Source organism: Podarcis tiliguerta (genome assembly GCF_965153285.1).
Source record: "Podarcis tiliguerta genome assembly, chromosome: 2".
NCBI lineage: Eukaryota > Metazoa > Chordata > Lepidosauria > Squamata > Lacertidae > Podarcis > Podarcis tiliguerta.
In genome coordinates this window covers 27,743,293-27,767,230 of record NC_139535.1, presented here as the reverse complement: position 1 = coordinate 27,767,230, position 23,938 = coordinate 27,743,293, and the positions used below count along the sequence as shown (strand labels likewise).

Here is a 23,938-nt window from a genome sequence, read left to right as displayed (position 1 = left end):
AATTACTTCCTTCCATTCTATAGGGTAAGCATAGGCAAACTCAGCCCTCCAGAAGTTTTGGGACTGCAACTCCCATCATCCCTAGCTAACAGGACCAGTGGTCAGGGATGATGGGAACTGTAGTCTCAAAAAACATCTGGAGGGTTGAGTTTGCCTATGCCTGCTATAGGGTTTTTCTCTAAAAAAACACAATGTCTACCTCTAGGGAATAAAGGAAAGTCCTGTTTGTTTCTGACTATCTGATGGAAGCATCAAGGAACAATTATATGCCTTGTCTCACTTTTAGCATGAAGTAAAAGACCCAGTCTGTAAAAGGATTTGCAAGTGTAACTAATAAAGGTTGATGAATGCAGCCTAAATCTAACACCAAGCCAAAATGGCAGACAGTTGGTTTTTTTTGTTCTTTCATCTTTTAGAATTCAAAGGAGACTGAAGAAGGATTTCCTGTGTGGTTTTGCTCAGAATTTTCATATATTCACAGGTTCTCTTCAAAAAGGAAGTGTTCTGAGTATTATATAAATAATTCCTACGTGGTTTTTTTAAATGCGCACACTTGTAGCCATAAAATCTCAGTGATGCTCTGCTCTAAAGCAGCCTGGGCTGCAACTCCCATCATCCCCAGCTACGGGCCCTGCTAGTGGGGTGAATGACAGTTGTAGTCCAAAACATGTTGGGAAACACTACTCTGAGGAGAGCTTTTCTAGCATGGGGAAATGTTAAACATGTTTAAATTAGACTCTATTAATGATAATAGATTTAAGAGAAAGCAAGTGAGCCTAATCTCAGTTTACTCATTCTACCGCTTCTGCAGATTGAAGATTTCATTTATTTTACCTTTACCATGACAGGAATAAAAAACCCTGGTCAGTGAAAATCTGATCCCCTTAATCAGACTCTGGACAATGAGTAAGGGAAGCAAGAATCGCTCTTAGCTATGCTTTTGCTTTCTAACACACAAATCATTTAACAGAAGCTTCTAGCTCTCATGAGTGCAGCAGAGGCCAAACTGATGAGTCACCAGACTGCCAAATTTTCAACCAACGATTTCATAACCTGTCATGTGAGTGAGGGGCTGACTCATGACTAGTTCCAAATGGCAAGGCCACATTAATGGTTTGGAAGCATAGGAAGTCTTCTCTTTCCATTCAAGTCCTCTGAAGAAGCCAGGAACAAACTAGTTCTAAGGATGAAATGCGATGTGGCACAGTCCAGCAAGCATGACTCATGTGAAGAAATTGCTGTTAGAGTTTTGAATACCAACGCCCATCAGTTTAGGCCTGAAATACATTCTCTCTCTCTCTCTCTCTCTCTATGTATTGGAGAGGGCGCATGCACCAAGGTTTATCAAGGTTTTCCAAAAACTAACTGTCTCAAAGAAGGAACGCTTTTTATTGGGCACAGGGAATAATAGGCACAGGGAATATGAGGACTGGGAGAGTATCTGAGGATTTATTCTGTAAGTTTATTATACTATGGGGATAGGTGGGAACTATTTAAAAGACCATTTATTTCTTTAAAAAGTGAAAGAACCAGAACTAGGTTGAAAAGTACCTCACATTTAACCCAATTCACCCCCAAAGAAGCAAAAATAAAAAATAAATAAAAGTGCATTTCTCAAAAGGGTTAACAAGAATAGTTGCAAAATACCAATTTCCCACAAACAATGAGTCATATACACACAGAACTGACTTCCAGAATACAACAATGTTACAATTGTATTCAAGGCACGGCAGGGGGTGGCACAGAAACACCTAGATTTCTTCATGCATAAACACAGTCTTAATGAATTAGCCCTGGTGATTTCATGATCCAAATCTAATAGAAGCGTAGGTTTCACTTTTGAAAACGTACATTCAACAAGGAAGACGCCTACAGCTGCATTTTGAAGGAGAGAAAGGAAATCAACTCAGGAAGTTACAGTTAGCCAAGGGCACTGAAGAAAGCACCTGCCCTGTATGGCTAAAACAGCAATTTCACGCAGGGCTGCTCTATGCAGGACACACTTTGCGATACATACAGCGGATTTGCTATCGTCTTGCTCACAGCTAAGCTACCTCCATCTTAAAACCAGAGAGCGAAGCAGTGCGCATCCGGTAACGTATGTTATTTAGAAGCTTCTCCACAAATACGAATGCGACGGAAAGCAAACAAGGAGGCCCAGCACAACCCCATATACATCTTCTCAGAAGTAAACCCCATTAAGTTCTATGGGAATTTATTCAATTAGTATGTGCAGAGCCGCAATTTGCAGTTTGCAAGCGGCAGCTTGCTACCCTCAGAAGAGAAAGGGAGAACGGAAGCTAAAATGCACCATTGCTCTGCTAGAGTTGCCAGCGTCAGGCCAGGAAAGGTGTGCGCCCCCGCTCCATCTTTGCCGCGGAACGCGCCCGCGCTTACCCCACTATGGAGATCACGGTAGCCGCCACCACCAGGTAGTTGGTCTGGTAATAGAGCAAATTGCTGACCACCCTGTTGTTCCATTTGGAAATGTCTTTGAAATCCGGCACGGCGAAGCGGTCGTGGCCCGGAATAAAGTCGTCCCAGGATCTCAGCGGAGCTACTTGCACGTCCATAATGCCTCTCCCATTCGGAATCCTGCAGCAGCGGCGCGACGTCAGCAGGGCGGCCTTAAAGAAGGGCAACGCAGCAACCAGCTGACTGGAGTTGCATTTCTGGTTGCCTGCAAAGCAGGAAGGGGAAAAAAGGCAGCCGCGGGAGGGCGGATTTTATCTTTCACAAAAATCCTAGTGTTTGCAAATTAAGATGCAACATTTGCAATGTATATAGTTCACACAATAGCTCCTTTTAAAAAGCTGAGGTCAGTAGCAGTCTCCTTGAACACCGTTGTAAGATCCTGCCAGATATCTATATATATATATTGCAAGGTTGCTCAACACAGCGCAGTGCTATCCATGTCTACTTGCAATTTTAATAAGAATTTGTGCCTCCACTTGCTTTTCTCTCCTCCCTTACATTTCCACCCGCATTTTGTTTTTTGGAGTGTAAGCCCCCTGAGGATAGGGCTAGTTTACTCATAGGCTTTGGTAAGCTGCTCTGAGAGCATTTTTGGCTAAGGGATGGGGTATAAAGGTGCTAAATAAATTTATTTAGAGTTGCACTTTCTAGCTGCAATAACATACACACTTGCCTGAGATTATGCCCCATTTAGATCAGTGTTTCTGAATAGGACTGCACTGCCACCAGTAAATTTTCCTCAAGGTCATGTACAAAATAACTATGTTTTCTCTGGAAATGAGGTCCAGGCACATATTTTTTTCTGATTTTAATCAACCTCTGCAATTAAACTAAAGAAAGTAAAAAACACGCTCACATAATATGCTAAACACTAACAAAACTCTTATTAGGAAATCAATGATCTAGTTGTTGCAACGTGACAACTAAGCCCATTGCACAATTAGGGGGACGGACGATTCAACATCCTGGAGTATTTAAATATTTTCACATGTTGCATTATTGTATTGAGCATGTCCTGCTCCTCATGCTCATGCAAATACCGGGTGCCCGCCAACTAAACCATGAATTTAATTAGGAACTTGGTCCATCTAGCTCACCACTACCTGCACCAGAGGTGGAGAAGACGACTTCGTTGAAGGGGTCGCAGTCTGCAGAGAATGCAAAATGGAATAATCGGGAGGGCACTAAGATGTCACGCAGTGTGACAGAAAAAGGTACCAAATTAAGAAAGCTTTTGGTTGCAAAGGGAAGCAGAGGCGGCCACCAACCTGGAAGGCTTTCAAAGAGGATGAGGCAGATTCATGGAGGAGAGGGCTGTCAAAGACCACGACCAAGTCGTGGAGAAAGGGGCTATCCGTGGCTACTTGGCCACCATCATATGGTGTCTTATGTTGTGAACGGCCCTGAGATCTGTGACTGGAGGGCGGTATAAAATGAGCATGTACGTAAGGAATTAAATAAAGACTATAGTTTCTCCTCCGCACCTGGGACGCAGCAGCACTCCTAAGCACCAGTTGCTGGAAAACCGCATGGTTGTGTGGAGGGATAGCTAAGGACGCTGCCCACCCCCCCAGACAACTTATTATTTATATCACTTTAATGTGTTCCCTTCCCCACAGGGAGCTCGAGGCGGCGTACATGGTTCTCCTGTCCGTTTCATCCTTACAACAAGCCTGTGAGGCCGCTTAGGCCGAGGGCAGGCGACAGGCCCACGGTCACACCCGGTGGGCTGCATGGCCGAGTAGGGGAATTCGAACCCACAGCCTAGTCCCGGCACTCGCTCAACCCACGGCGAGAACAGGAGGCTAGGCTGGGCGGTGAATTTGGCGTCTGTGTTCGCGCGTGCGCGTGTTTTTAAAAGCGACCGGCCCTAACGGAAACCGGAAGCGAGGCCTCTCTGCCTCCTCCCCCCTCCCCTCAGGAGAAGCTCGAATCGCCTCCGTCAGCGAGGACGAGTGGGAGCCCGGCACGGAACTTCCGGCCGCGGTGCATTGTGGGCGAGCCGTTGGAGGGAGAGGACAGGAGGAGAGAGGCTCAGCTATGGCGGATGTTGAGGAGCCGTAAGTACCTGCCTCCTCCCCACCCCACCCCCCACGCGCTTGGCTGCCTTCGCCGCCGCCGCTTCTTCCAGGGAGGGGGCTGGCGGGGAGCCGCGCCCCCTCAGCCTCTGCCCTGTCCCCCTCCCCCCGCGCCCAAGTCGTGGCGGGAGCGCGCGAGCCCCGAGCCTGACCCGGTCGGCGACTGACCCTTCTTTTATTCTCTCTCTCTTTTATAGGGAGAAGAAAAGAAGGAGGCTAGAGGAGCGGCGGCTAGCGGGAGAGAGGCAGAGAGAGATGGGGTCAGTGCTGGGTTTAGGGGGCAGAGGATGGAGGGGGGGCGCACAGGTGGGCGAGGGGGCCACTGAATTGGGAATGTGTGGCAGGCTCCCCCATATATAAGAAAGGAAGTATGTGTGAATTATCAAAAGCACCTGCAGCCTGGCTCTCTAGGCGCCTAGGTTCTTCCCTCAGGTGCTAATCTTCTGCCTCAAACCAGGGGTAGCCAGTGTGGGGCTGGCCAGATGTTGCTGGGCTACAGCTCTCATTATGACTGGCCATGTTGGCTGATGCTGATGGGAGCTGATCAGCATCACACCCCCCTTTAGGCTGCTCATGTGGCTTTATGTTGCTCTGCATGAATAGTAGCATTGTGACTGTCTCCGCCCGCAGAAACCTAGCCTTTTCCCTGCTAGTTTTCCACATGCGGGACAGGTTTTTGTGTGTGTGCAGAGCAAGTGTTCAGTCAAGCGAGCCCACATCTGAGCAGTGAAACGAGGGCTATGCCGACTCAGCAGGTGTGGTGGAATCATATCTCTTGCGAAGACCAACTGGTCCATAATTGGAACTTGCACTAAGATGCATTTCAGTGTGGCAGATCCTTAAAGGGTCGCTGCAAGTCTTAACAGGGATTAGGGTCTCTTCAAAGATCAAAGAGATCATGGGTAATGCACATTTTGATGGGAAGTGCACAAGCCGCTTAGGTAATAATGTATTGCAAATTGCTGAACTGCTTACAGTGTACTGCATGAGCGAATGTTAATGGGAAATCCTTTGTAAAAATCAAGAGTTGTGCATATAAAAAGGCAAGCAAAACTAAAATATGACAGTAAGGAACGTGACTAGGAAATAATTCCATATAGTTGTTTGAAATGTAAAATTTGTAAGTTTGTAACCAGAGTTGCATAAATGAATTGCTCTACCCAGTTTTGGGGAATTTCCCCCTTCCCAACCAACAGAGCCCCAGATGACACAGCCCATAATATTTTGTACTCCCTGATCTTTTGGTGAGCTTTCTGGGAGAACAGAAGGGAAAGATCAGTTGTGCTAGAATGCCTTATCTTAAGGCAACGTTGGATGTAACCCATAACCAATGTGGTGTCCTCTGGATCTTTTTGATGACTTCCTCAGTATCTGGAGGACATCAGGTTGGCTACTGTAGGATATAATTTAATTAAAGCTTCCTCAACCTCAGCCCTCCAGATGTTTTTGGCTTACAACTCCCATGATCCCTAGCTAGCAGGACCAGTAGTCAGGGATGATGGGAATTGTAGTCTCAAAACATCTGGAGGGCTGAGGTTGAGGAAGCCTGATTTAATTTATGCTTAGTTGAAGGTAAGGCTCATTGAACTCAGTGGACTTTAATTGCAAGAAGAAAGGTGTAGGAAAAGGATGCAAATGCGGTTGCACTACTTAGAAACACTAGCTATATGAAACTATAAACAGTATTGTAAACTGCAGTTTTGCACAATTGGCAGTTTTGTTACCTTGCTGAGATGTGACTTCAGACTACAGGGTATCATGTTTTATTTATTTTATTATACTCTGCCCTTAAACTGGTTTTCAGGACAGGTTATATAGGAAATTAAAACTGCAGTAAAGCTAAATGTGCAATCCAGCCTCCCTTTTGCACCCAACAGACAGGAAGGATTGGATTTCCTCTGCCTGGCCCTACTGCTTCTGTTCACTGAAACAGCAGGCGAGTAGAAGTTCTACAAACACCCAGTAGAAGTTAGTAGAAAGCCCTGAAACAGCAAGGAGAAAGGACCAAGCTGGTCTGAGATCTGTTTGATACTGAGCCAACCCTGCTTCTGTCACATAATGGCATCTCTGCACCCACTCCAGGATGATGGTGTGCATGGGGAGGCCTGCTGATATGACAATAACTCCACTTCTCTATTGAGCCCTTCTGGGTAACAGCCATAGTTGGGATAGTGAAAAACACTAAAACATCCCAAGATCAGTATACACACAAAATTCATATCTTGCAGTACGCATCTAAACATTTAAATGGTTGAATTTTGGTGTTTTAAAGGGACTCAGGGATCTGTATAATGTGAAAGTCAAATTGTACATAGGATAGAAATTGAAACTGCATGTTATGTTGTGTCAGGCAAAATTCAAACATTTGCTAGCCAGTTCACTGTTAACATGTAGTACTGTAAGTGACTTGCATGTCACTTTCCCTTTCATTTTGTTAACAAGTGAGTTTTGTGTTTAAAATGTAGATAATTGCTTGTAACAAGCTACAGGGTTCCCAGAAATGAATTGCCAATGGATGTGTATCAGTTACTCATGTTGTTTCCTCTTTTATTGTCAGAAGTACGCTAGTCTTCCACATAAAAACATCCCATCAAAACATCAATGTAGTGAAACACTTGATTTGCTTTTTGTGTTCTTATCCCTTAATCCAGGGGTGAGAATCCTGGGGCCCTCCACATGATACTGGACTCCCAACACTCCTCAACCACAACTAGCATAGCTATTGGTCAGGAATGATGGGAGCCATAGTTCAGCGACTTATGGAAGGCCATAGGTTAGCCACCCTTGCATTACATCTACTGCATATTCAGTAGATTGAGGCAGAAATAGCTGTCTGTTGTTAATCTTCGTTCTTTAAGAATACTAATAACACCTTATTTTAAAAAACTCTGGTTGGCATACTGTTTTTCCAAATAAAAGAAATCTGAATATTCAGTCTGTGCATATATATATCTATATCTTCATAACTAATCACATAATGGCAATTTAACATATCTGTTTATTGTAAATAGATGTGTTATTAATGGGTTGGTTCGAAATCTAGGCATGCTTGGACTAGACTCACTGGAAATAATGGGGCTTAAAATATGAGCAATTTAAGTCTCGATGTTTTCAGTGAGTCCTCTCTATGCATGACTTAGACACTAGACCCACTGTCTAGTAGCCAGCAGAGTCCAAAAATATTTCATTTATTTGCTCTGAACAAGATAAAATTGGTAGCACCTTGTGATATGTATACAAAAGGAAAGTCTAAGTTTGTAGAGATTGTGTGCGTGTGTGTGTTTATCCATTGGTTTTTTGCAGCTGAATTTCTATGTTCTGTGCAGAATGGCTGTTGATGGTGGGTGTGGGGACAATGGAGACTGGGAAGGTCGCTGGAACCATGTAAAGAAGTTCCTCGAGCGATCTGGACCTTTCACACACCCTGATTTCGAGCCAGGCACTCAAGTGAGAAACAGTTATTTTAAATACAAATGTTTGTAGTATTGTGTTGCTGTTGTGAACTGTTCTTTTGTTTGCACTTCATTAATTAAAAAATGAACAAGACTGCAAACTTTTGCAATTAACCAACTAATTTTCTGCATGACTGATGTGGTCTTGCATAAATTATAGTTTGGATGCTAAAAGTCATGTAGTAGGGCACTTGAAGCTTTGATGTGTACAATAAGAAATTTGGCTGTAGTGGACATCATTCAGTATTGCACATGCAAACTTTCCTTCCTATCCTCCCTTGTGCAGCTCCATGCACCCCTACATCTGTTCTAATGGTTCCCCAGACATCTAGAGCTAATTTTGAACGTGTGCAAGGGGCTGCAGGAGGGAGGAGAAGGGGAAGTCCTGTCCTGCAACAGAAGTCCATTTGATGGACAGACACCACTGGATTTCAACATGGGAACTATTTGAAGTAAAATTTGGTGAGATAATGAGGAATTATCTATTAGTTTTGGGTTTGCCATATATACTTGTTTTAGATTTATGTCATATTTCCTAATTTTTATAACTGAGTTTTAAAATATATACAGAATAGACCTGATGCAGGGGTAATGCCACCCTGGTTCAGGGGATGGCAAGCAGCTATGGGGCTGTGCACCTAACCCCCCCCCCCAAACTTGCATGCTATTTCTCCCCACTTGTCTCTACCCAGGCATTGTTCTTTGCACCTGACCTTTTTAGTTCTGGCTAAAAGTAATCAGGGAAATACTCCTGTATTCTTCTTGCAGTCCTGTGTATGCTTATGTGGGAGTGAGACCCATAGAATTCCATGCGATCTCCAGTGGGATAGACATAGAATAACATGTGCACATTGATTAGATGTTGTCTCTGCAGGTGGCAGCAGGTCAGCTGCAGGCAGTGTGTTTCCATAGTCAGATTACGATTGCATAAAGACTTCCAACTGGCAGAAATATATATCTGTATAAACCATGTAGTTCAGTGCTGTGCCATTGCAATCTCTGTTCCTGTATACACTTTGATTTGATTTAAAACAAACAACACAAGCTTGAAATAATTTAAGTGGCAATGCTGGTTTATCTGTACTAATCAAATTTAACTTGAATGGCAAAAGGCAAATTCTGATTTACAATGAACTATATTTTCACAATTTTGAAATATTTTACTGCATTACAATAAGTTCTGTGATGATATTGGTTATTCTGTTTTCAACAACTGTTTGTCTGTCTTGGTTCTTTGCAGCCCCTTGACTTTCTCTTAAACACGTGTAAAGTTCTAGTTATTGGAGCAGGAGGATTAGGATGTGAACTCCTCAAAAATCTGGTAACAATTTCATTTTTATTTCTTGATAGCCTGTGATGTTCACTGAGAAAATAATCATGTTGCCTAGCTTTTTGCTCTACACGCTGAGAAGTCAAAGGGTTATGTGATTAGCTTGATTCCTCATCCTCATATAAAACATGTTAACAATCTACTTTAGCAGCTAGATTGTAGCAAGTTGCATACAAAAACTAAAGCAAATACAAAATCACACAGAATCAAATACGTGCTCAACACATAGTCAATTCAGTAATCTATAGATCTGCATAAACTTACGAAAAATGAGGTACATCCAATATATTTGGAATACTGTACTGTTTACTTTCGCAAAGTTTTCTTTAGTTTTGCTGTAACTTGAGTCTGATGAAGAATAAATCCTGTCCAAAAACAAAGCCAACAAATTATTCTTGCTAACAAGACAGCAGGCAATAATGAATATTTTTTAAAACCTGATTTGCCTCACCAAGGCAGATATTAGATTCATTCCTGATTCTGGAATATCTCCATTAGTTTATGAGCACAATTATGCAGACTGTTCTTTAGCTGTTGTAATGGTAAGAGACAACTTCCAAAATGTACCCATAAACTGATAGGGTGACAGCCAATAGTGGTGTCCCACTTGTGCAGCAGACTTTTGATTTTGTAAGTGGAATTCCTTCAAGGCATATAGGAGCTACAGGGAACTGCTGAGGATGGATGTCACCCATAAGCTTTAACCATAGGGAGAGCTTTGAATACATTACTACTCTATCTTGTCATCTGCAGATATTTGGACTTAGATGCATAATGAAAAGACAATATGACTGGGAAGAAATTGGGGACAAATGGAAACCATAGTAACTTTATAGGGTTTGCTTTTAGAAGCTATATCTCTTAAGCACAAATGTGTCTCATAATGGCAGTTCACAACCTGGTTATATGCCCAGTAATTAATTAAAATGTTCTGCTCTTTTGTGTGACACTGTACTTTTCTTCTACTCTGAATTGCATGGTAGGTAATTAGACTAGAGATGACATGAGTCAGGATGTGCAAGTGTCTTCAATTCTCTTGGATTATTTTTCTCTATCATGGGTCCCACTTTGCCTGTCTTCTGAGTTAACTTGGACAGTTTCTAAAATTAATTTTGGGATTGGAACATGCTCCCTTTGATGCAGTTTTCAGCTGATATACCCCCACACTCCTTAAAGGTTACTGATGAATATATGTGCATTGGTTAAAATACTGCACAAAAAGGGAATCTTGCACAAAATAACCAGTTAAATTAAGCAATCTTTTTCCCCCTCATTGCGATATGATTACTGCACAGATGTACTGTGTACGTTTGGTACCGTATTTTTCGCCCTATAGGACGCACTTTTTCCCCTCCAAAAATGAAGGGGAAATGTGTGTGTGTCCTATGGGGCGAATGCAGCGAACCCCTCTTGCTCTCCAGGCTTCAGGAGAGCCCCAGCGCCAGCCCCACAAGGTCGGGGGACAGCGGGGAGGCGGAACGCCGTCATCCCGCTGTCTCCTGATGTGGTTTGGAGGCTGACGGCAGGGAGACACTTGCTTCTCCCCACTGCCAGCTCTGCAAGCTCCGGGGACAGCTGGGAGGCGCAGCGCGTCTTCCCGCTGTCCCCGGACCTGGTCTGAAGGCGGGTGGCGGGGAGAAGAGCGCTTCTCCCCGCTGCCTGCCCCATAAGCGCCTGGGGGGGAAATAATTTTTTTTTCTTTATTTCCCCCCCAAAAAACTTGGTGCGTCCTATGGGGCAAAGAGTACGGTACCTTTTAAAAGAAAAGTAAAGATGCTGGCTGTTAACTGGTAATCTGCTTAAGAAGAAGAAAGTTATACCCTACAAACGATATTGGCTAATTTGCAATTACCACATCTGAAGTCGAGTTAGAAAAGGAAGAATTTTCATAAGGATCTCTAATTATCACATTTGCAAACTAGATATGTGACTACTGATATTTCCCCCCCCAGTAAACTGTTTAAAACAACTTTTACTAGTCATTGTGTGCGAATAATTTTCTTAGGGGTTTTTCTATAAAGAATAGCTCATGGTGGCTGCTGGGCCTGTATTGCATTAGGTTTACCTTTAATAGCATATATATCATCCTATTTGTATGTATGTGTACACACACACACATACCCCACTACCCTAAGTATGGACAAGCTTAATGGTAGATTTGCAGCCCATTCAAGTACTTTCATTTTTCAGAAGCAGTAAATATGTTCAAACATTTCTAATAGTGAAAAGATTCTGTTGTTTTTATTGTAACCCTGATCTCATTATCTCTTCAGGCATTGTCTGGTTTTAGGCAGATTCATGTCATTGACATGGACACCATTGATGTTTCTAACCTGAATAGGCAATTTTTGTTTCGGTAAGTCATACATTTCCTATTGAGAATAAACTGCAAACTCTGGCTCTCATTTTCAAGAAAGCTTCATTTATTTCAGTAAGATTTCCTTTAAAACTGAATTCAGGGAGTTGAATATTTTTCAAGAAACATGTATGCTGTGGCATCCCTAATAGTAAATTAACATTTCACTCTTACCCCACTAACTTTCCAAATAAAGTCTGCTTGCTCTAGTGCCAACTTACTACTGCTGTCACTTTCCTGCTTCTCTCCCTGCCTCTTCCCTCTGACTTACCACTATGGCATGCTTTTCCTTCAAAAGAAAAAAACAACACACACATTTCAACCTTGTGGTGGTTTCAAATATGGGAGATAGCAAGAGAAACACTGTCGGGCTGTGTGTCAGGACTAGTCTCCCATCTGTCAAATAGCTGTATCTGAGATGGAGCTTGTGGGAAAAAAACCTACTGCCTATTATATGGCATTTTTACAAATAAGAATCCACTATCTCAAATGCCCCTTTCTGCATACCACATTCACATATGTGTGCTTTATTATTATTTTTTCACACCTTTTACTTGTTCTGCATCAGAAGCCACTTCTGAATTTTCCATACCAGTGGATGGAGATACCTTTGAAAAATGGGAACTGAGATCCTTGACTCACTGTGTAGTCCTCTGAATCATGCCTTTCCTGCTTTAAACTAGCATTGCAACAGAGCTCGTAGTTAACCTCCCATGATTCTGTGTAAGGCAAAATGGATAATCCTAACAGATTCAGTTTCCTAACAAATACTGTTTTTTGCAGACCTAAAGATGTTGGACGGCCAAAAGCAGAAGTTGCTGCTGAATTTCTAAACAGCCGAATTCCCAATTGTGCTGTTGTACCGTATCCTTTTATGAAGAAAAGGATTCAATTTATTCTCATGTCCACAGCCGCCTGCATTCCCCCTCCCCTCCTTTTTGGTGTGGCTTGCTTTAGTCTGTAGATTAATCATTGAATAAAATAGTCTAATGGGTTTCTTCAGAAATATCAAAAGCATCAAATGTTTCCAGAGTTGGATAGCAGACCCCTTGCCTTACTTTACCATCAAAACCATTTTGCAGCATTAGTTGAAGTCCAATGATTTCCTGCCCCTGCCACCCAACCTTCAACATGAATATGCATTGTGTTCTTTCCCTCTTTAAACTGGTTTTTGTAGACATGCTATCCTTCTGAGTGCATGTGTGGGTTGTGTTTTTATTTACCGTATATATTAGCTGGCATTTTCAATTTCTGCCTGATAGACGATCAAACAATTAAAAACATAGTGGATATTGATTATCATTTCAGTGATAATGTATAATAATGATGTCTTTGAAATCTGAGTTTATGTACAAAGTTGACAGTGAAACCTAAGACTACAAGTGTCTTAGCAGTAAATCTTTCTAAAATGCCCTCTGAGGGTTCGGTGATACCAAAAGCCTGTTTTGCCTGTTCACAGATGTTAGCACATTGAAACCCCTTGAACTGGCCATGTTTCTAATGCAGTGCATAAAACTTACTGCATTTTTAATTTAAATGCAGTTCCTACATTAGCTTGAATATTCAGAAAATGGATCCGTTATGCTTATTCATCCACATCACATCACCTACACTCGTGTGTACACAGATGCTGAGAGAGATGTACCAGGTATGGGTTTCCCCCTGGTTTTAGGCTTCATCTGTCCCAGCTTGGATGCAGTAATAACATCTTAAGTCTACAGAGAATTCAGAGCCATTGTGGGATGGGGGAAAGTTGCCTGCTGGTCAGTGGCGTAGCGTGGGGGGTGCAGGAGGGGCCGGGCACACCGGGCGCAACATCTGGGGGTTAGGGTTAGGGGGCGCAAATCCACGGGTTAGGGGGCGCAAATTACTTGCCTTGCCCCGGGTGCTGACAACCCACGCTATGCCACTGCTGCTGGATCAGACCAAAAAAGCCTATCTAGTTCAGTGTCCTCTTTCCCACAGTGATCAATGAGATGGCTATGGAAAAGGCACAAGTGTGACATCAGTCCTCCTCCAGTGGTGTTGGAACAATCAGTAAACAGACAGGTTCATTCCCAAAAAAAGGTGTTGTCATTAGTCTAATTTTTAAATAACTCTTCAAGCTATTCTTAAAGAAACAATTTTGAGGAAGTTAGGAGCCATAGTAAGGCATTTTGTGTTGGACAGTGGCATGCATACCAAATTAGGCAAGGGCATTTGTGTTTTGGCCAAGTAACTGCCACAAGAGAATTCCTTTACTGTATATCTTTTCAGACATTACAAAAAAATTCAGGATCTAGACGACACTTTCTATAGACGTAAGTAACTCAGTGTGCTATTGTGAAAATAATGACTTGTGGGTACCCCCCCAATCAGTTAAAGAACATTACTATCCTTTCCTTTAAAGGAAGGAGAAAATACAACAAACAGAACGCTCAACTAGTAAACTGTCTTTGTGTACAAAACAATAGAAAAATATGTTAACAATACTGAAAAGCGAGGGAAGTATCAAGTGTGCATAACAATATTTATGTTTTCTTCCAGAATTTCATATAATTGTATGTGGCTTGGATTCAATAATTGCAAGAAGATGGATAAATGGCATGCTGGTAAATACCTAGCAAGTAAAGTTACTCAGTTGTTGCAAAATATAGGCACTATTAAGTCATGTACTGCTGAAACCCTCCCTGAATGTGGGACTTGTTTTGAGGCTAGAGGGAGGATTGTCACCAATAGTGTCTTTGTGAAAATTGATTTTGCTTTTGCGGTATGTGCATTTGCAATATGTTGCTCTGCCACAGGAGATGCATGTGCTATTTTCAACTTCATATTGGATGTGGTAAACAAAAGGGAGAACACTTCAAATGTAAAGCATGGCTCTCTGTTGCTGTAGCCTTTTAATAAAGCCCTGCTGCTTATGAAGGTCTCGTATTTCAGTTGTGACATAAAGTTTCATGGCTATCTGTGCCCTCAGGCTCCTGAAATATGCCCCCAAATGAGTTGCGCAGAAATAATTTTGAGCTGATTTTGGAAGTTGAGGTACTTTAATGAGAACTGCCACCACATTCCGCAGAACAAAAAAATGCAGGACAGTTAATGCAGCAATTATTTCAGGCAACTCAGGTTCAGCAAGTCCTGTTAAATAATACCCGAAGGACTGTTCAGTTTGGATATTATGAAGGGTGAGGGTTGAGGTTAGAGGAAATGGACTTAATGGAAATGGACTTCTTTGCTCTCCTTAGATTTCACTTTTAAACCATGAAAATGGGGTGTTGGATCCAAGTTCCATTATACCTTTGATTGACGGAGGAACTGAAGGCTTTAAAGGAAATGCTCGCGTGATTATTCCTGGCATGACAGCTTGTATTGAATGTACACTTGAACTTTATCCACCACAGGTAACTAAATAGAACAAATACTTTATAGCCAGGCATGCCACTTCAACATTCATGTTGAAACACCTTATCCATTCTCTCTAGGTAAATTTTCCTATGTGTACAATTGCTTCAATGCCTCGGCTACCAGAACATTGCATTGAATATGTCAGGATACTGCAGTGGCCCAAGGAACAACCTTTTGGAGGTAATCAATAAACTACCGTTGAACCTTTGTCAAAACGGAAAGCTGAACAACACTATAATCCTGGCATATTTTATTTCACTTGTCTTTTGCAATTTGACTTGGGAGTCATGATTGAGTTCCTCTTCCTTCTGGCTATTATTTTTTATGATTCTCTTATTTATATTTCTTTTTTTAGAAATCACATTTTCATAATAAACCTATCCCTTTGCAAATTTCATATTAGTCACTTCTCTCTTTTGGGGACTCCACCCAAGCAAGTTACAGTGGTGCCCCGCAAGACGAAATTAATTCGTTCCGCGAGTCTCTTCGTCTAGCGGTTTTTTCGTCTTGCGAAGCAACCCGCTTAGCGGATTAGCCCTATTAGCGGTTTAGCGGCTATTAGAGGCTATTAAAGGCTTAAGGGATTAGCGGATTAGCTGCTAAAAGGCTATTAGCAGTTTAGCGGCTTAGAAAAAGGGGGTGGGGAGTGAAAAAAAATCGCAAGACTCGCAAGACATTTTCGTCTTGCGAAGCAAGCCCATAGGGAAATTCGTCCTGCGAAGCGCATTGAAAAACGGTAAACCCTTTCGTCTAGTGGGTTTTCCGTCTTGCGAGGCATTCGTCTTGCGGGGTACCACTGTATTATTTCAAAAATGGTATATAGTTATACCTCATGTTATGTTTGCTTCGTGTTACGTTCCTTTAGTTTACGTCCCATGGCAACCCGGAAGTACCGGAAAGGGTTACTTCCGGGTTTTGCCGCTTGCACATGCGCAGAAGTGCTAAATCACGCTTCGTGCATGCGCACAAGCACCAAACGCACCGCACACCTGCGCAGATACGGTGCTTCAGGTTGCGTTCTTTTCATGTTGCAAACGGGCCTCCAGAATGGATCCCGTTTGCAACCAGAGGTACTACTGTAATTTGCAGTTATGAAGAACCATTTCATGCTTTAAGTTGTAAAAATCATACTTCTTTTTTCTTTTTTTGCAGAAGGTGTTGCTTTAGATGGAGATGATCCTGAGCACATACAGTGGATTTTTGAAAAGTCTTTAGAAAGGGCAGCACAGTTTAATATTAAAGGTCTTTCCTACAGGCTCACACAAGGTAAGATACAGCAGAAGCCATCTGTTCAGTGGGTCCTTTTTGGTCTTTGGGAAACCATAATGATAAGCATACATGTCTAGCTTTAGTTTGCCCTATTCTGTGTTGGTTGAGGTAGTGACCATACTACTACATAATACTGTAGATACTTTCCTGGAATTATGTTTCCAACTGTTAAAAGTAGAAATAACATAAAAGTTTGTGATGCTGCTTCTCTCAATGCAGGAGTTGTAAAGCGGATCATTCCAGCTGTAGCTTCTACAAATGCTGTCATCGCAGGTACAGTAATGCAATTTTTAAAAAATTGTTTCCAATTACATCTGTAAGAATAGTATTGGAGATCTAAGCTGAAAACCATGTCTTCCTGTTCTCCTTATGTATTTAGGCTGAATGTAACAAAGACTCGCCTCCCTGCAAGAGAGGGGAGTGGTTGTGGTTGGGAGCCGGACTCCGCCTCAAGCAGGGGGTGTTTGCCCCCTGCCTTCCACTCACCTGGCTGGCGCCCACACCCACAGCTAGGCACCCAACCAGGTGCCTTCAAGGGGGCGTGTACAGCAGCCTGAATTGCTGTGGCGCCAGCCTCCCGGCCTCACTTTTCGTTGTCCCATCGCGAGTCACCCACCCTTCACTCCCTTTGAGCAGGGTTTCAGTTTTCTTTTGGCCTTGCTATGGACCTTAGATTGGTCGCCTTGGTTGTCCGGGGGGCCTGGTAGGAATTTTTCCATTTGGCATTAGGCTTTTGGGTTTTTTAGCCTACCTCGTAGCAATTGTCACAGCTTTTGTGGTATTGGTGGGTAGGTTAGGCATTGGAATAATGTGTTGTGGTGTCGAAGGGCTAGGTGTGGCCATCGCCTACGCCTTCAATTTTTGGGTATTCCGTTAAAGGAATCCGGCGGTCGTGTATTCTGTCCGATGCCTGCGTGGCAGGAGGCCATGGCACGACCCTTGGTAACATCAGGGGAGAGCTTATAGTTGGATTAGCATCAACAGGCTCCACCTACTGGTGAATAAACCCCCCTGTTTTACACTCACCCCTCTCCGAGTGGGTGGAGTCAGCTGACGTAATCCAGTGCCTAAGCCAATACCTTTTCACTTGCTGTAATCAATAAAGTTGTGGCCTTTTCTTGCCCATTAACCTTATATCACGTGTCCTTGTGTTTCATTCCACTATGCGGGGATCGGGTCCTCAAACCACAAACTAGCCTAAATATATAAGGGGGGGGGGGCGGGACTTGACAGATCAATACCATGGATATCTTCCCAGTAGTAAGTCTAATTAAGGATAGTTGTACTGTCTCCCTAGTAAATATATATAAGATTGCAGCCTATGAGTGCAGCCCTTGGCAAAATTATTAGTAAATCACATTGAAATAACCAATGTATTTACTTCAAATAAGCTTTAAATTAAACTGCTAGCAGGGAATTTGACACAGCTGTCTAGCAATATTTCTAAGGTGCTGAATCTTTAGGAAGGCACCTTGAGGTGGGAGTTATAGGTAAATCAGAATCTGGCAATAAAGGGTTTAATATTCTGACTGCATTTAATTCCATGTAGTAATTCTAGATTTGCTTCAGATAATTACATTGCACCATATACTTTAGCTTCTAGGAGACTTTGAACGCAAAACCTGCTGATTCTTTTCCTTGTCCCATAAGTAAAATGTTTGATCCGTACTTTCCTCTAATTTTCAAGTAATTTTAGTTGTTTATCTCTTTCTCTAGCTGTATGTGCCACTGAAGTCTTTAAATTAGCCACAAGGTAACTTGTTTCCGAATTAAAATATTTTTAGGACACTTGTTGCTTATGAATGCTAACAGATTTTTCATTACAGTGCATACATGCCTCTGAACAACTATTTGGTATTCAATGATGTAGATGGACTGTACACATACACATTTGAAGCCGAAAAGAAGGTTGGTATTGCCACATAATTTTTTCTTAGCTGTTCGTTATTGAGTGCTTTGGTCGTAATGGAACTTCTCTTGCCGAAAATACAAAACTAAAACTTTGTAAACTAAGCCAACTATCTGATGCTCCCATGCTCACTCAAGTTGCTGGTGGTAGATATAACCTTGTTCATGGTGGAAGGTTTCATATCCCTTAGGAAGCATTTTCTCCTTATGAAACTCCTGGCTATTATGGTACATGGGAGAAACCCTGCTGCATGCATATGCTTAGAAAATAAAACCTGGACTTCCTTGATAGTAGGACTTTTTCAACTGTAGAGCACAGTCCTTGAAAGAGGCCCACCAGCCCCTTGTTTTAAGGACATAAATTTTTAAAAAGCATTTATGAGTTAACCTGAAAAAGAGAGAGACTTCAGCAAGTGTTTGTCATCTTTATTAAATCAACATGCAAGGGAGGAGACTGGGTACAAGTGCACTAGTTCCATCACTGTCTCTGCAAGTTGGAAGACTACAGTTTCCACAAATCTGTGCCGTAGAACAGGCTCCCACTGCAGACATTTTCATTCAATTTCATAGAAAAGAGTGGAGATGATAATGTGTGGACTGGGGAAGAGCTACATTTTCCATCCTCATGCTTGCCCCTCACTTCTTGATTTAATGCAGACGACCACCTGAGGATGAATTTTAAGTGGGAAATTGGATTTGTGTGTGGGACTCTAAATGTATTTTTTGTATGTTATTTATTATTTGTACTCCTTAAAGGATGAATACTTTTGTAATAAATAAAGCTAGTTTATTTTGTCATTTGAACACCCCTCCCCTCCCATTTGTTGCTTCCCTGGTATTGGAAGCCAACTACTTGAGTAGCATCATTCTATTGCTGAATGATGACTTCACACCTCGCCTGTCAAACAATCACTATTAATATATTAATAGATTTATTGCTCCGAATCTGATGTACTAGCATTGGTTCTTGATTTATTTCAAGTATACTACCAAGTTTTTTAAAAATATACCGTATTTTTTGCACCATAACACTCACTTTTTTTCTCCCAGAAAGTAAGGGGAAATGTCTGTGCGTGTTATGGAGGGAATGCCTACGGGTGGCGGGGGCAGATCTGCTGCAGTTGTGAGCAGAGGATCCATGGTTCCCCTTCCTTCCCTCCTCCGTGGCTCACTTTGAAACAGCAAAGCAGGAGAAGAGCCGCTGAGTGGGGAGGAGAGAGGGACAGAGAGCCTGCTTCTTTAAAGGAGCAAAGCCGGAGGGGAGAGGAGAGGAGCCGCTTACACGAGTGTAAGCAGCTCCTGTCCGGTTGGTTCCTTTAAAGCAAGCAGGCTCTCTGTCCCTCTCTCCTCCCCACTCAGCTCGCTACATAGCAGCAAAGTTTTTCAGCTCGCTAAGCCAGGGATGAGCAGGGAGGAGGGAGAAAAGCAGAGCCTCCTTGCTTTAAAGGAGCAAAGCGGGAGAGGAGAGGAGCCTTCTCCCCTTAAGCCCCTCTCCTGCATTATTAGCAGCATCCTTCTCCACACACCCCACGCGTGCTCCTTGTCCCTTGAGTGCTTTTCCTTCCCTCCCCACTTAAAACGTGGTTACAAAGCACGGATCCACATGGATCCTCAGGATTTTTGCACTGGGTCACCCCAAATTCACCATCAGATCACATAGCATGTCCATGGCTACATCTTGCACCAAAAAAATCACGCACCCACTGTTGCCTGGGGCCGCAGTGGTGCAAAAACGTGGTTACAAAGCATGGATCCACATGGAGCCTCAGGATTTTTGCATTGGGCTACTGCAAACTCACTGTCAGATCACATGTCTGTGGCCACAGCATGAACCACAAAAATCATACATCCACTGTTTCGTTTAGAATATTTTTTTTCTTGTTTTCCTCCTCTAAAAACTACATGCGTGTTATGGTTGGGTACGTGTTATAGAGCGAAAAATACGGTATTTAGGATGTCAGTGCTTTCTTTTTAAGAAAGCATTAGCAACTTATATTTGAATGAGCCCTTGAACTCTGAGGGCAAACATCCCCCCCCCCCCTTTGAAAGGGAGACTTGAATTCAGGGATAAGCCACTATTTTATATACTACAGAAGGAATATTCAAGTCATTGAACTACTAGGCATTTCATATTTGTTGACATAACACAGAGGGCAGAGGGCCTTCTCGGTAGTGGCGCCTGCCCTGTGGAACGCCCTCCCATTAGATGTCAAAGCGATAAACAACTACCTGACATTCAGAAGACATCTTAAGGCAGCCTTGTTCAGGGAAGTTTTTAATGTGTGATATTTTAGTGTTTTTTGGTTTCTATGGAAGCCGCGCAGAGTGGCTGGGGAAACCCAGCCAGATAGGTGGAGTACAAATAATAAACTATTATTATTGTTATAACACAGTAATACTGCAGAAATGTCTTAAATGTTCATAGTCAGCTTTTAAAAAACTGCACTAAACACTGCATGCGAGTACCTACCAACTTCAATGAAAGTGTATAATTTTTCATTTGCAAATAATTCCTTGTATACTTTAGATGAGATTTTGATAACTTGAATTAAATTACAGTGATTAATTTACATTTTAAACCATATTGACTATTTAATTTACTGCTTTGTAGGAGAACTGTCTGGCTTGCAGTCAGCTCCCTCAAAACATAGAATTTTCTCCGTCAGCTAAACTTCAAGAAGTCTTGGATTATTTAACAAATAGCGCTTCGTTGTAAGTATTAAATTAATATGGTATGATCTATGGGTAGTATTCAACATTAGTCCTACTCAAGAGTAGACCCACTGGCATTAACGGGCATTACTAACTTAGGCACATTAATTTCATGGTGTCTACTGTGAGTAGGACTTTGATTAATACAACCCTAATACAACCCTATACAGTGGTGCCTCGCAAGACGAAAAGAATCCGTTCCGCGAGTCTTCGTCTTGCGGTTTTTTTCGTCTTGCGAAGCAAGCCCATTAGCGGATTAGCGCTATTAGCGGTTTAGCGGCTATTAGCGGCTATTAAAGGCTTAAGGGATAAGCTGCTAAAAGGCTATTAGCGGTTATTAAAGGCTTAAGGGATTAGCGGATTAGCTGCTAAAAGGCTATTAGCGGCTTAGATCAGCTGATAAGCGGCTTAGATCAGCTGTTCAGCGGCTTAGCTTCGTCTTGCGGTTTTTTTCGTCTTGCGAAGCAAGCCCATTAGCGGATTAGCGCTATTAGCGGTTTAGCGGCTATTAGCGGCTATTAAAGGCTTAAGGGATAAGCTGCTAAAAGGCTATTAGCGGTTATTAAAGGCTTAAGGGATTAGCGGATTAGCTGCTAAAAGGCTATTAGCGGCTTAGATCAGCTGATAAGCGGCTTAGATCAGCTGTTCAGCGGCTTAGCGAACAGCTGTTAAGCGGCTTAGGGGCTTGGGAAAAAGGCTGGGAGGGGAAAAAAAAACCAGGAATCGCAAGACATTTTTGTCTTGCGAAGCAAGCCTATAGCAAATTCGTTTTGCGAAGCACCTCCAAAACGGAAAACCCTTTCGTCTAGCGGGTTTTCCGTCTTGCGAGGCATTCGTCTTGCGGGGCACCACTGTATCTTGCTGAATACACATTCTTAGCAGATTAAGGCTGGTGATACTTGTTTCCAAAAAAATATTACTGGTTGTTTCTTTTCCACAGGCAAATGAAATCTCCTGCAATAACAGCCACCATGTATGGAAAAAACAAAACCCTTTATATACAGGTAACTAATACATACTTATAATTTATTTGTGTGTGTGTATTTATTTAAGCAAAAAATAACTGTTTATGTCCTCTCTTTCCCAGTCAGTAGCTTCTATTGAAGAACGAACAAGGCCGAACCTTTCAAAGACTTTAAAAGGTATTATAAACCTTGAAATAGTGCTTAGGGGATTTAAAGGTTAATGAAGCAAATTGACTTTGCACAATGTCAGGTGCATCCGTATGTTGATACAGTATATAGGAGGTGGGCGGAAACTTGAGTTAATAGTTCCCCAAAAGTTTCTTCCATGCATAGTTAAGTTTCAAAGGCAAAAGCAAAGCCTTTGAGATGTGCAACTCTTAAAATCTGTGCATAAAGGTGCTGATTCCTGCCTCCCTACACTAGTTTTCATGAAAATAAGAAACAAAGATTATTCTTTCTTTCAATGCTAGCTGATTGTTCTTTTGAGTAAAGCTGTAATATAACTTCCATTCTAACTATAAGAACCAATGGAAACAAACATACTGCTCAGAGTCCAAAATGCTGTTGGGTGTGCAGAATAATTTGTTCATTTCTTTGGACACTGGTCCAAATTGATAGCTGTAATGTTTTCACACCAATACCTGGGCAATTGTTTTCCTAAAAGGAAAATAATCATTTTTACTATTTTGTCTCATAACAGAAAATGTTTTATTTCCTAATGTTCTGAGTCAATTGTCAGTTGCACATTTTCCATACACGCATAGAAGTGACTGAAATGCTGTGCTCATAACTTTTTCTTGATACAGAGCTTGGACTTGTTGATGGCCAAGAACTTGCAGTTGCAGATGTCACTACACCACAGACTGTGCTCTTCAAACTTCATTTTACTACTTGATATAAATGCAAGTGTTGTAAACATGCACTGAAAAAATATCTTGCACACCTTGTAGAACTACCATTGTGCACTAAGAGGAGGGAGGATGAAACAGCCAGACCTTATCCCTGTTAATACAAGCATCGATGGAAGTTAGTTTATCCAGGATAAATTGCTCTTATTTTAGAACTGTCTTTGCAAACCAATATTTGGTTGATATTATCTGTATAAAAGCTCACTCATGTACAGAAATCTGATGTGTATAGCAAGCAATAACTTTTTCAATTTGCAATCACTCTAAAAAATGTCAATACCCCTTTGTGCATGTGGAAATGTCATGATGGTCAATGCAATGGTTCTTGAAGCACCTATGAAGTCTCTGAATGTACATAAATAACAAAGATTTTAAATTACATTTTAGCATCTATGTAACAGTTCTTAGACTGAGGCATTGGGTTGGCTAAACCAAAGTTTAGTATTACAAGAATGAGCATGGGTGAGCCTCAGGTTTGTGCTCCCGTTTCTTCTTTAGTTCAGCTCCAAGGAAGAGTTGAAAAGCTTTTGTTTTTGTTTTAGATGAATCACAATTTACTGTGCTCTCCAAAACCCGGAAAAATTGCATTTATCTGAAATATGGTTAGTGGAAATCAGCCAAATTCAAGCCATAGTTTATGAAGCTGACATGTTTTCATTTACCATAGCTACAATTAACCACTTTTGGGGATTCAGATGTACGAAACTAATCTAAAACAAAAGCATAAAGTTCTGATCACTTGGACACCCCAGAGAAGAAAGAGAACACAAGCTTGAGGTTTGCTGTGCTTTGTATTCTATTGCTAAGCCATGGTTTTGCATTACTTGTGAAGTGGACTTACCAGACAGAGGGAAATATATATACAGCCCAGTTCTTTATTTAATATGTCTTTAAGAAACTGACAGATATTAAGGATTGCCAAAAGTTAATGTATTTTTTTTCAAAGTACGGAAATATTGTTCTTAAATCATCATCTGTTGATAAAAATTAAATACTTCATTTGTATATTTGCAAGTATTAGCGGCTACTATGCATGGTGTTGCCCACTAATATTCAGGGTTGATGTTAGGATATTTATTAATAAAAAGTTATATAAACATA

At 41.9% G+C, this 23,938-nt stretch overlaps 2 protein-coding genes across 12 annotated transcripts in view; one reads left to right on the top strand and one right to left on the bottom strand.

The window, feature by feature from the left end:
* Window positions 1–5,072, bottom strand: part of ARL6IP5 (ARF like GTPase 6 interacting protein 5) — a 15,551-nt gene extending 10,479 nt beyond the window's left edge. The window contains exons 1-3 of one of the 3 annotated variants that reach the window (XM_083426800.1): window positions 4,946–5,038; window positions 3,579–3,623; window positions 2,398–2,680 (exon numbers count right to left, since the gene is read on the bottom strand). In XM_083426800.1, coding sequence (XP_083282926.1) covers window positions 2,398–2,573 — 176 coding nt within the window. In that variant the 5' untranslated portion in view covers window positions 2,574–2,680; window positions 3,579–3,623; window positions 4,946–5,038. Of the gene's footprint in view, window positions 1–2,397; window positions 2,681–3,572; window positions 3,624–4,945 lie in introns of those variants that run through there. The other 2 variants (XM_083426801.1, XM_083426802.1) reach the window with 2 other exon arrangements.
* Window positions 1–23,938, top strand: part of UBA3 (ubiquitin like modifier activating enzyme 3) — a 27,617-nt gene extending 3,679 nt beyond the window's left edge. Inside the window, exons 1-20 of one of the 9 annotated variants that reach the window (XM_083426035.1) lie at window positions 1,835–2,093; window positions 3,568–3,689; window positions 4,095–4,535; window positions 4,751–4,813; window positions 7,880–8,000; window positions 9,246–9,326; window positions 11,609–11,691; window positions 12,475–12,555; window positions 13,948–13,991; window positions 14,218–14,282; window positions 14,916–15,071; window positions 15,153–15,255; window positions 16,228–16,341; window positions 16,564–16,617; window positions 18,061–18,097; window positions 18,171–18,252; window positions 20,864–20,964; window positions 21,905–21,968; window positions 22,052–22,106; window positions 22,736–23,938. In XM_083426035.1, the coding sequence (XP_083282161.1) occupies window positions 4,516–4,535; window positions 4,751–4,813; window positions 7,880–8,000; window positions 9,246–9,326; window positions 11,609–11,691; window positions 12,475–12,555; window positions 13,948–13,991; window positions 14,218–14,282; window positions 14,916–15,071; window positions 15,153–15,255; window positions 16,228–16,341; window positions 16,564–16,617; window positions 18,061–18,097; window positions 18,171–18,252; window positions 20,864–20,964; window positions 21,905–21,968; window positions 22,052–22,106; window positions 22,736–22,824 (1,413 nt within the window). In that variant the 5' untranslated portion in view covers window positions 1,835–2,093; window positions 3,568–3,689; window positions 4,095–4,515 and the 3' untranslated portion in view covers window positions 22,825–23,938. Of the gene's footprint in view, window positions 1–1,834; window positions 2,094–3,567; window positions 3,690–4,088; window positions 4,536–4,750; window positions 4,814–5,168; window positions 5,309–5,342; window positions 5,495–7,856; window positions 8,001–9,245; window positions 9,327–11,608; window positions 11,692–12,474; window positions 12,556–13,947; window positions 13,992–14,217; window positions 14,283–14,915; window positions 15,072–15,152; window positions 15,256–16,227; window positions 16,342–16,563; window positions 16,618–18,060; window positions 18,098–18,170; window positions 18,253–20,863; window positions 20,965–21,904; window positions 21,969–22,051; window positions 22,107–22,735 lie in introns of those variants that run through there. The other 8 variants (XM_083426036.1, XM_083426041.1, XM_083426034.1 and 5 more) reach the window with 8 other exon arrangements.